General features: G+C 43.0%; 1 protein-coding gene across 3 annotated transcripts in view; it reads right to left on the bottom strand.

The window, feature by feature from the left end:
* LOC136886818 (solute carrier family 35 member G1) overlaps positions 1–12,559 on the bottom strand; it is a 234,656-nt gene that overhangs the window by 90,310 nt on the left and 131,787 nt on the right. Inside the window, exon 1 of one of the 3 annotated variants that reach the window (XM_067159648.2) lies at positions 5,395–5,512. The exons of the other annotated variants lie outside the window; for them this stretch is intronic. Coding sequence (XP_067015749.2) covers positions 5,395–5,428 — 34 coding nt within the window. The 5' untranslated portion in view covers positions 5,429–5,512. Of the gene's footprint in view, positions 1–5,394; positions 5,513–12,559 lie in introns of those variants that run through there. 3 annotated transcript variants of the gene reach the window in all.

The following is a 12,559-nucleotide window of genomic DNA, read 5'->3' as shown; positions in this document are numbered from 1 at the left end:
AACACTGGCTGGGATACTCTGGTAAAGCTAGATGCAAATTTTCCCCAGGTGGACTCACTCAAGCAGTATGTGCAAAATGTAAAGTAAACTTGTGCCTAACTGCAGCAGTGGCAAACTCCCTCACACCTCGTCATTGGTTTTTGTGGTTTTCCTATAGCTGCATAGCCTTTTGTGGTGCTGTTTGAGGATCCAACCAACCTCTGGGCTGATGACTTAACAGGCAGCAAAAAAATTGCTTCCCTCTGTTCCATACCAAGTAGGCCTTACTTGTGTACTGTATTTGTTACTGGAATGATAGTGCTTGTAAAGGAAAGTTGTTAAAGTAATGTGACGTTTCTCCCATCATCCAGTGTTCTAAAACATGTTATTATGATATTTTAATGTTTCTTGTAGTGTGTAATGTCTTAATTATGATACTGTAATGTTTCTAGTACTGTGTAATGTCTTAATAAAGTAGAGTAAAAAATTTAAAATTTTCAGTTTATTTTTCTTCGAATTACCACTGAGCCCCAATGTAGCTCTGAAGCAACATGTTCAAAAATCCAAGTCTAGGAGGGAATTTTTTTGAAAATGGCAAAAATGCATTTGAATGTGACCAATTAGTATAGAACAGCCCAAATACAAAATTTATGAAAATTATTTTTACTCTTGGGGTTCAAAGGGTCGGCTTTTTTCGCAACTTGCCCTTTTTTCGATTACATTTTTACTGCCGATTATCAATTCGAATCATCCTTAGTTCATCCATTACCTATTAAAAATCTTTTCTCTAGTGAATAAATATCGTTAAAGCATATCTGACAGGAGAAAACTGAATGAAAATAAAATGAAGTGAAAATGAAACGACTGCTTGAAAAGTCTAGGGGTACCAAATTATGTGCAAGACAAGTGAAATATTGGAATGAGAAAATTCTGATGTGAGTTTTTTTGAAGACGAAGATCTCATTTCCTTGAAGTAGGAACCCTTTTACACTCCTTCATTAAATACGTCATTATAACTAACATTATGAATGAATTCGGATCACATTTTTACGTCCTTTTGCCAGTTTTCTGGATATTTTTAGCTCTTTAAAGCAGCACGATCAACAAAGAAATGATCTTGATATGAACGAGGGTGTAAGGGAGAGGGCGAGTAAGTCTCTGGTAAGACCCCATGTTAGTGTGTATCGAACCTACACCAGGATTACTTGATACGAGGAAAGGAAAATATACACACAAAAAAGCAGGACGATTTGTTCTGCGTGATATCCAACAAAGAAGCAGTGTTACGAAAATATTGCAAACTTTGGGCTGGAAAGACTACGGAGTAAGGAGACGAGATACTCGACTACGTGGTATGTTTCCAGCTGTCAGTGGAGAAATTGTCGCAGAATGATATTAGTACACGAATAAGCTCGAGTGGATGTTTTAAAAGTACGAAATATCACAATATGAAGACAAAGCTGGAATTCTTCTTCTTCTGCTCCTTCTTCTTTAACTCTTTACCCTCCAGGGTCAGTTTTTCCCCTCGGACTCAGCGAGGGATCCCACCTCTACCGCCTAAAAGGCAGTGTCCTGGAGCTTCAGACTCCGGGTTGGGGGATAACTGGGGCGAATGAGCAGTACCTCGCCCAGGCGGCCTCACCTGCTATGCTGAACAGGGGCCTGGCTGGGCGATGGGAAGATTGGAAGGGATAGACAAGGAAGAGGGAAGGAAGAGGCCGTGGACTTAAGTTAGGTACCATCCCGGCATTTGCCTGGAGGAGAAGTCGGAAACCACGCAAAACCACTTCTAGGATGTCTGAGGTGGGAATCGAACGACCTCTACTCAGTTGACCTTCCGAGGCTGAGTGGACCCCATTCCAGCCCTCATACCACTTTTCAAATTTCGTGGCAGAGCCGAGAATCGAAACCGGGCCTCCGGGGGTGGCAGCTAATCACACTAAGCACTACACCGCAGAGGTGGACTAAGCTAGAATTCAAGAGGACAAATTGGGGCAGATATTCACTTATAGAACAGAGAATAAGGAGTTGGAATACTTTATCAAGGGAAATGTTCCATAAATATCAAAGTACTTTGAAAATAATTAAGACAAGGCTAGCGACAGCCCTGCATGCAGATATCTACGAGTATAACAGAAGTAGTAGCAAGATTCATATTACAGCGATGAATACCGTTAGAGTTGACAATACATACTTGTGGCACTATACTTTAAGTATCTATAATGCACTTCCTGATCATCTTAGAATGGCCCCTTTACTAGAAACAAACTTACTCAGCATCTGTTTAACATATATTATTATGCTTCACTCCTGTACTCAAATAATCTAAGTGAAAGATGCATATATTGCTCAATTTTATTACCAACACTCCGTGTAACAGGTGGCAGCGCGCCGCCCTATCACCAGTGGGTTCCTTGGTTCAAATCCCGGTCCCTCCATGTGAGATTTGTGCTGGACAAAGCGGAGGCGGATACTCCAGGTTTCCCCGTCATCTTCCATTCCAGCAACACTCTCCAATATCATTTCATATACAATATAATGTCTAGCATAAGTGGCTTCTCTTTTCCCTGTAAGTTCAAGTTGCCATTTTACTGTATAACGAATTTGAATGCAGTGCATCGGCATCCGGTGCCCATTATGTAATAACCAAATTTAAAAACATATAAATTACTTTTTTCAAATTTTAACGATGAATTTTAATAGAGACGGTCCAGTGTCCCTGTCATGGTAGACGGCTAGTTAAAGGTTAATTTTAATTATTGTCAAAATATAATTCACTTCCCATGTAGATAGAAACGCTGTCGGCACACACAACAAACTATCAATTGTTCAATTGTTTCTGAGAAAAACGAACCTGCGAGAAACGAATAAAATACTATATGACACACTGTATTTATTTGTGTGTCTATACGCCCCATATAAGAATTGTTTGTAGGGTGCAAAAGAGGACAACTGCCACTAGAAGACAAGGGTAGTGTATTAACTAGCTGATGTGCCCGTGCTTCGCTGCGGGATTCTCAGAAACACTGTCTTTGTGGTTTTCTAACTGAACATCACAAAAACGTCAGTAGGAATGTAGCGCAGAAAAGCAATGTTATCATATAAAACACTCGATCAAAGGAAAAAATGCACATCTTCTCACTCTTAACGAACAGTACTACGATGCCGATCTAACAGTCCACAAGTCCCCGTGCTGGAATGACCAGGCCGCAGACAGCCGTGAACAGTGTGCACACTGCTCATTCCAATCAGTGCCTCAGAGTAGGGACTGAATGCCATGTTGAACCCGTGTGTTACGTACCAGTAGTACCAGAAAATTGATGAACCAGAGGAATGGCATGCTAACTCCCCAGCTACTTCCCGCCAATATTCAGGCAGGTACTACAGAGCGAGTGAGCTTGCATCCGGGAGATACTGCGTTCGAACTCCACTGTCGGCAGACCTGAAGATGGATTTCCGTAGTTTCTCATTTTCACACCAGGCAAATGCAGCGACTGTACGTAATTAAGGCCACGGCCGCTTCCTTCCCACTCCTAGCCTTTTCCTATCCCATCGTCGCCATAAGTTCTATCTGTGTCGGTGTGACGTAAAGCAAATTTTAAAAAAAACTCGATACGCAACAGTAATCCCATCTATCGGAGATGAGTGGCAACAGAAGACACAAAGCACATCACAACAAACACTGCTCAATAATGTTATTGTTGATCAATTTTATGAGCGTTCTATATTGCGGGCCTTCATATTTAGTTTTCTTTCGACTCTGATATTAGGGCGTCTTTTAAAAGTATTTATAGTGTAGACTGTAGTTCCTTGTTCCCCGACTTTACATACCGATTTTTATTAGATTTTGTTGTCCGACTCGTTGGCTGAATGGTCAGCGTACTGGTCTTCGGTTCAGAGGGTCTCGGGTTCGATTCCCGACTGGGTCGGGGATTTTAACCTTCATTGGTTAATTCCAATAGCTCGGGGGCTGGGTGTTTGTGGTGTCCCCAATATCCCTGCAACTCACACACCACACTTAACACTATCCTCCACCACAATAACATGCAGTTACCAAGACATGGCACATGCCGCCCACCCTCATCGGAGAGTCTGCCTTACAAGAACTGCACTCGGCTAGAAATGGCCACACGAAATTAAAATTAGATTCCGTTTACCTATTTTGTCGTAACTCGGTGCTGAATTCATGAATATCTCTGTTATCATAGCTGGTACGGTAACTTTAGGTATGTAGCCTAGTATTTATCGACGAAACCACTAATAACATAAATATTTAAGAATTACATTTTAAGGCTTCCTCTAAACGACCATTTCACTCAGCGTGAATTAAATTGTTTATAGCCTAGATTGTAGCAACTTTGCATATCGATTTTCATTAAATTCTCTTTAGCTGTTTTCTAGTGATGCGTGTACATACGTACATGCATACAGACAGACAGACAGACAGACAGACAGACAGACATTACGGAAAATTCAAAAGTGCATTTCCTTGTTACTGTGGTCACGACCGATACAGAAATGCCATTTTAAAAAAAATTCTAAGCAATATACAGACAAAACTCTTGTTATATGATGATGAGCACATTTTCCAACGCTACACACATATCCAGCAGTTTCAATTTTGGCCGTTGTCCCGGTTAACCTTTCCGTGGTTCGCCGAAAGTCCGGATTTTAACTTTCATAAATATGCATCGTCAGCTGGAGTGGATAATTGACAGATAACAATATAATGCAGAAGTTTTTTAAATGAAGAAGTTGGCAATCACGACAATCTTCCCGTCATTGTTGACTCACGTCCGCCTCTGTGGTGTAGTGGTTAGTGTGATTAGCTGCCACTCCGGGTTCGATTCTCGGCTCTGCCACGAAATTTTAAAATTCGTACGAGTGTCTGAAACGGGGTCCACTCGGCCTCGGGAGGTAAACTGAGAAGAGGGAATTCGATTCCCACCTCAGCTCGTGGTTTCCCATTTCTCCTCCAGGTAAATGCCGGAATGGTACCTAACTTAAAGCCACGGCCGCTTCCTTCCCTCTTCCTTCAAATCTTCCCATCCTCCACAAGTACTCTGTCCAGCATAGCAGGTGAGGCCGCCTGGGCGAGGTACTGGCCCTACTTTCCAGTTGTATCCCGCGACCCAAAGTCTCACGCTCCAGGACAATGCTCTTCTGGCGGTGGAGGTGGGATCCCTCGCTGAGTCCGAGGGACAATCCAACCCTGACGGGTAAACAGATTAAGAAAGAAAGATTGTTGACTCGTTTGTCAGTCCCAATAGGTGTACGGTATCTTAAAGTGTCCGATTTACTTTCATTTTTGATCAAAGAAAGCTACAGTCATGTGTAGCAATATAATATTAAAATGATTACAACAAATATTATTATTATCCCGTGTAGATTCTTTAGCCGGTAAGATGTGCCTACCTGCACGGCTGTACCGGTGTCTCTTGGTGAACATGGCTAGTTGTGAGGAGGCCCCGGATGGGCTCACCGCTCGTCACCACATGCAGCTGGAAGACCACACTTCACTCCACCGCACCGCCAGTACTGCACTCCACTGCCTGCCCTACCCTCAGTCGGCTCGCCTGTCACGTGGTGTAGCGAAACAGCTGCACGTCGTAGAATACTTCCCCCACCACGAGCACGACGGACATAAAAAGCGTTTTCCTATTTTCAACGGAGATTTACTTCCTCTATGCAAATGTCGACGCTAACTGATTCACGTTGGAGGCAGGCGGACTACGAACATGCCGCATAACGATTTTCAGTCTCTTCGCCACCCATGCGTTCGAGGTGTAGTGGCGATTTTTAAAATGGGCCTAATGCGATTAACAGCATCTCTTAATAATGATAATAACTCGGATGTTCATTATCTAAAACTCACCCAATATGCGGGCAAATATCCTGTCAAAAATAGCTAAATATGACGCAAAAATGAATAACTTTGTTATTATTAACACGCTGTTTTACGTCACACCGACACAGATAGGTCTTATGGCGACGGGAAGGAAGCGACCGTGGCTTTAATTAAGGTACAGCCTGGTGTGAAAATGGGAAACCACAGAAAATCATCTCCAGGGCTGCCGACAGTGGGGTTCGAACCCACTATCTCCCGAATACTGGATACTGGCTGCACTTAAGCGACTGCAGTTATCGAGCTCGGTAATAATTTTGCAAGTCCTGGAATTTTCATCCGATATTCACAATATTTTGTGAGTTCCTTTATGTTGCCAAAATTAATATTATTATATAATCATACAATTTTGAATATTTTGGTAACATAGTTTCAGATTTAGAACACATTTTGTAACAATAATTTGAAAAATTCATAACATCCCATACCTATGTACCACTTTTCGAGATTTTACCTTGAAACATTTTGTGACTGTTTGTAAAATCTCGAATTATTTCACAAATTACATTAATGATGCTATTAGAGTACTTTTACTCTCACCCTTCTGCATTCTTTTTAGAAATTTTCAAACTTTCATTTTTGACTAGGGATACCTGTCAGATACAACTGTTTTTCAAAACGAATTCCAACTTTTATGCATCTTACATGCGGTGTAGAAGTAGCGTGCCTGCCTCTTACCCGAAGGCCCCGGATTCGATTCCCGGTCAGGCCAGGGATTTTTACCTGGATCTAGGGCTGACTCGTGGTCTACTCAGCGTACGTCATTACAGTTGAGGAGTTATTGACGGTGAGATGGCGGCCCCGGTCTAGAAAACCAAGAATAACGGCCGAGAGGATTCGTCGTGCTGACCACACGACACCTGGTAATCTGGAGGCCTTCAGGCTGAGCAGCGGTCGCTTGGTAGGCCAAGGCCATGGGGCTTGTTTTACGTGGCATTTAGGCATACCAGGTGTACAAACAATCAGGCAAAAACTGTTGCACTTACAGCATTTTAATACTAAAAAAGTAAGTTTTGATAAAAAGCTAATTTTGTATAAATTACAACAGCACCATATTGCTCTCTTTGCTTGGTCCTTTTCTCTCCCTCTGCAACAGTTTTTAACATAGTACTCTACTTTTTGTGTATGTATGTATGTATGTATGTATGTATGTATGTATGTATGTACGTATCCATGTATGCATGTATGTATGCATGTATGTATTTATGTATGTATGTATGTATGTATGTATGTATGTATGTATGTATGTATGTATGTATGTATGTATGTTTAGTCCTCAGCCCGAAGGCTGGTTGGATCCTCAACAGCTCCACCAACAGCTGTCATGGATGGCCTAGGCGTCACTGAAGAGGCGTACTAGGGAAATGAGAAGTGAGGTAGTTTCCCGTTGCTTTCCTCCCCAAGCCAGAAGTTGGTATTACATATCATTCTGCCAAGCCCACTGAAATGCATGCACCAACCAACCCTATGACCAATATTTTCACACCATTCATAGCAAGGACTGGCTGCAGAAGGAATGGCATTACTAGCATCGCTCATACCTCAGTCACTTTCATGCTGTCAAATCCAAGGATAAGACAGACAGATCAATGAAAGTATCAAAATTGCTCTAGCCTATACCAGAAGACTTAGTACACTGTAAACACTAGATCCTGCCAGCAAAGGCATAACTCTATTTAAGCCCTTATTTATAAAAATACGTACCTCTAACAATAATTATCGATCTTTGAATGTTGAATTTAGAATAGTTTTCACTAAAAACTGTTTGTATATTTCACTGCGGTAAGTCACATCATATACGAGGTATTAATTCTAGTTAATACATAGCTAGGTCTATTGGTAGATCTAACACAATGAACACGAGATGAACTTGAAGGTTGCAATGTTCCTCAGCAAACGTGGACAAATATACAAGGCATGTGCGGTGGACATGATTTGTTGTTCATAGCGAGCAAATGGTTAATTTGACTACTTCTAATGTTCCTCTGTGTATATAACTGCGGAAACTGTCCACCGATGACAACACATTCCAGCACGCCAGGAATCGGCGGAAATTAAAAACCAGGAATACAGTGAAATTCTGAAGGTATTCGCCCAGAAAGTGGGTGTGGCTTTTCGAATGGATTTTTAAATGGTTGTCGGATATTGGCGGTCACTGAGATAAACTTATGCCCACTCTCAAAAATTTCCCAGCAGTCACAAGACATTTGCGGTCACTGCAGCCGGGGGTGGGCCTCATTAGCTTAATCTCGCGATGTACCCGAGGCAAGAACATACCACACGGGCTTCACTTCTTATCTGTGTTAGCTCTGTGGCTCGTGACCCCTTCAGGTAGCGCTATAGAGCGTTTTAATTACCAGCAGCACAGCGACATTACCAGACACAAAAATGCTGAGGTGTATGGCGAGTAAGAGGTATGACCGGGCGAGTTGGCCGTGCGGTAGAGACGCGCGGCTGTGAGCTTGCATCCGGGAGATAGTAGGTTCGAATCCCACTATCGGCAACCATGAAGATGGTTTTCCATGGTTTCCCATTTTCACACCAGGCAAAGGCTGGGGCTGTACCTTAATTAAGGCCACGGGCGCTTCCTTCCAACTCCTCGGTCTTTCCTATCCCATCGTCGCCATAAGACCTATCTGTGTCGGTGCGACGAAAAACGCTAGCAAAAAAAAAAAAAAAAAAGTAAGAGGTATGATTCTTTTCTTCAATATTCTGTGCCTACGGCGACTGTCGGCGCATTCTTAATTTCGATAACTAATACGATTTTTATTGGTTTGCAGGAACAGCCGTGTGTGTAACACTACAATGAAAACCTACATCCTGTTTTCCAGTCATTGACCGGGTCAGGGATGGAATGAATGAAGCAGATATAGGCTGTTAGTACGATGGGGTCGCCACTCCCAAAGTGATTTATTAATGACTGATAGATGCTATGAAATGAGAATGGAGAGTGTTGCTGGAATGAAAGATGACAGGGAAAACCGGAGTACCCGGAGAAAAACCTGTCTCGCCTCCGCTTTGTCCAGGACAAATCTCACATGGAACGACCGGGATTTGAACCACGGTATCCAGCGGTGAGAGGCCGACGCGCTGCCGTCTGAGCCACGGAGGCTAACACTACAATATTAATTACAAATATCCTCGAAACTGACGATCGTTTAATAACTGAGAGAGACTAGTGTTGTTAAGTTAAAACAACTTAACGACGTGACATTCCAGTGGACGCAAATCTCCACAGTGCAAGTCTATAACAGAGTTTTGTCTGTACATTGGTCAGAATTTGAAAAGAATGGTATTTCTGTATCGGTCATGTCCACTGTAAAAAGGAAATGCACTTTTTAATTTTCCGTAATTGCTGTCTGTCTGTCTGTCTGTCTGTCTGTCTGTCTGTCTGTCTGTCTGTCTGTCTGTCTGTCTGTCTGTACGGATATCACGAGAAAATAGCTGAAGAGAATTTAATGGCAATCGGTATGTAAAGTCGGGGAATGAGGCACTACAATCTAGGCTATAAATAATTTCATTCACGCTGCGCGAAATGGTAGTTTAGGGGGAAAGCCTAAAATTGAATTCCGAAGTATGTATGTTATTAATGGTACTATCGATAAATACTACATAACTAAAGTTATATAAAAGTAAATTTCCGATCATTTATGTATTATACAATTTTGATGATAATGATGATGATGATTGTTGTTTAAACGGGCCGAACATAGAGGTCATCGGCCCCTAATGGTACGAAATAGGACGAAATGGAATGACATATTAAAAGTCTAAAATTCTCCACTGACCAGAATTCAAAAGCGTGAGAACGAAGAATGAATGGATGGGCATGAATTTAAAACAATCAGTGGATGCGACCCGCAATGTCGCACATTCACATAAACTGACGTGACAAAAGAGTATTACTGACCAAGGGACTACTGCTAGCCTATAGCATAACACAATCGATTACGGTATGCGTGCAGTCAAAAGGGGGTCCTAAATCGAAGTTATCGGTCCCTCATATCGGTACTGATCGCTAGCAAAGTAGAACCATGGTATTTGTTCTGTTGCGGTACTAATCAAAAGTAGCAGAGACTTGCGGTATTCCACACATTATTGTACTACTCAGAGCTTATGAAATTCGACATACAATACAGACCTATGATTTTCTCACTTTGCGGCGCCATTTACAGGCAACGCAAACCTATGGTGTTCATCACATAAGAGTACTAACCACAGGGACCTCTCCCCATCCCGTGGTGTTCTTCATATAGTGGGTACTAATCATAGGCAAGGCAGAACCATGGTGGCTATATCCCATGGTCCTGCTCAAATGGTGGTACTAATCACAGGCACCGCAAAAGCCGACCGGACGGTTCTCCTGTGTGCTACTAATCACAAACCTATTTCGTACCTAATGTAGTGGTACTACGCACAAGTAAAAGCGACCGTTGGTGTTCTCCGCGTGGTGGTACGCATCACAAGTAGTTTCATGGTTCTAATACAATCAACCCTTGGTCGCCCCTTTTAGTCGCCTCTCACGACAGGCAGGGGATACCGTGGGTGTATTATTCGTCTGCCTCCCCCACCCACAGGGGGGGGTGTGTTTGGTCCGCGAGTGCCATTTTATTTCCCTCAAGTCCGCCGGCAAGCCGGTGAGGACCCCCCTATCCGCCACCTGGGACACGCCACGTGGGAGTATCACCTCTCCCCCTGCTACGCCTGCATAGCAGGTTCGTGGTTATACAATTTTACCGTACCGGCTATGATAACGGAGATACTTGAGAATTTCGATTTTTGTTGCTAAGTTCATATCAACGCCGAATCACAAGAAGATGGGTAAACAGAATTTAATGGAAATCGGTATGTAATGTATGGGAATAAGGTGCTACAGTCTAGGCTATAATAATGTTTATTCAGGCTGGATGAAATGGAAGTTTAGGGGATGGTGGCTAGAATTTACTTTTTTAAACACCTGCGTTATTGGTCCTATCGAAAAGTATTACATACCGTAACAAAAGTTATGGAGAGATGATTATAGAAAATGAGAAAAAAATCGCTCGAACAGAGCCGCTTGAAGGAGGGAAGGACTGCCTTTACACTAGAAGCTCTAATACCCTAGAGTGGGCAGAAAACTAAACGTGAATGCCTAAAAAACCCATAAAACTGATCAACAGTCATATTATATTGACCATTGTGGTGATGTGATTTGTCTCTTCTGCTGCCACTCATCTACGATAGATGGGATTACTGCTGCGTTCCGATCAACGAGCTAGAGGGGCGGTATGCCACATATCAGCGCTCCTTGCGGATCCAAGTTCATAAAGTGCAGCCATGTTTCGAGTTGTCACAACAAAGTAACTTTATGCGAAAACATCGTGAGTTTTAAGAAGTGAAAAGTTAGATTCCTGCCTTCAAGAAAGCCGGCCAGTCGTATGCTCTGCGTGATTGATAATGTTCCCTTCTTTCAGTCTTATCTCATTTCTTGGTACCTCTGTATCTTTGCCCTTAAAAGTTCATTCCTTGTTGCCCTCTGGTGTTGGTGTATGATTCCCTGAAGTTTGATATTCAGGTTCTTCCTTTTCCTCTTCATAATGGTCCTTGTGCTTGGCCATTGGTCTGGTGTCCGCTTATTTCAGTCAAGCGTACACCAAGCAAGCTAAATGCAGTATTTTACTGGAATTCGTGAAATGCATGAAATGTCTACTGTGCACCGAGCGGTTAGGGGCGTGCAGCTGTAAGCTTGCTATCGGGAGGTAGTGGGTTCGAATCCCACTGTCGGCAGTCCTGAAGATGGTTTTCCGCTGTTTCCCCATTTTCAAACCAGGCAAATGGGGCTGTACCTTAATGAAGGCCACGGCCGATTCCTTCTCACCCCTAGCCCTTTCCTATCCCACCGTCGCCATAAGACCTATCTGTGTTGGTGCGATGTAAAGCAAAAAACAGCACATTTCAGAGTCCATGCTTCAGCGCCGTATAGAAGCACTGATTATACATAGTAACTGACGAAGTTGTGACGTGTCTCCAAGCTGTGGCTTCTGTCACACAGTACAATAGATTCCTCATTTTCAGAAAGCCAGCACTAGCCATTTCTATTCGTACACGGATCTCTAAATCCGGGTCTAAGTCCTCAGTAATCCAGCTGCCAAGGCACTTGAACATTTTCCCCGTAAATGTTCATAAGAATGCGCGCGTTACGAGTTCTGGTATTGGCCCTGACCTTTGTGTTGTCGGTACCGGGCGAGTTGGCCGTACGGTTAGGGGCGCGCAGCTATGAGCTTGCATGCGGAAGATAGTGGGTTCGAACCCCACTGTCGGCAGTCCTCAAGATGGTTTTCCGTGGTTTCCCGTTTTCAGCGACGGCCGCTTCCTTCCCACTTCTAACCCTTTCCTATTCCATCGTTGCCGTCGGTGCGACGTAAAGTAAAATTATCTTGTCGGTATTAATTTTGAGACCTTCTGCTACGATTCTCTCTACCAGACGCTGAAGCCCTTCAGTGCTGTCAGCGTACCTCTGATTGTTGATCAGCCTGCCGTTAACTTTTACGCCATATGACCAAAACAAAGAAAATGATAAACCTTCCGCTTATATGCCCTATGAAAGAAGGCTAAATGTGCTCAGAAACGTCCAGTTCATGCTTCATTCCTACAAATGTCCAAAATGGACGACAGGAAAGATGTATGACATTTCTT

The sequence above is a fragment of the Anabrus simplex genome, chromosome X (assembly GCF_040414725.1).
Source record: "Anabrus simplex isolate iqAnaSimp1 chromosome X, ASM4041472v1, whole genome shotgun sequence".
NCBI lineage: Eukaryota > Metazoa > Arthropoda > Insecta > Orthoptera > Tettigoniidae > Anabrus > Anabrus simplex.
This window is presented reverse-complemented; position numbering and strand designations above follow the sequence as displayed.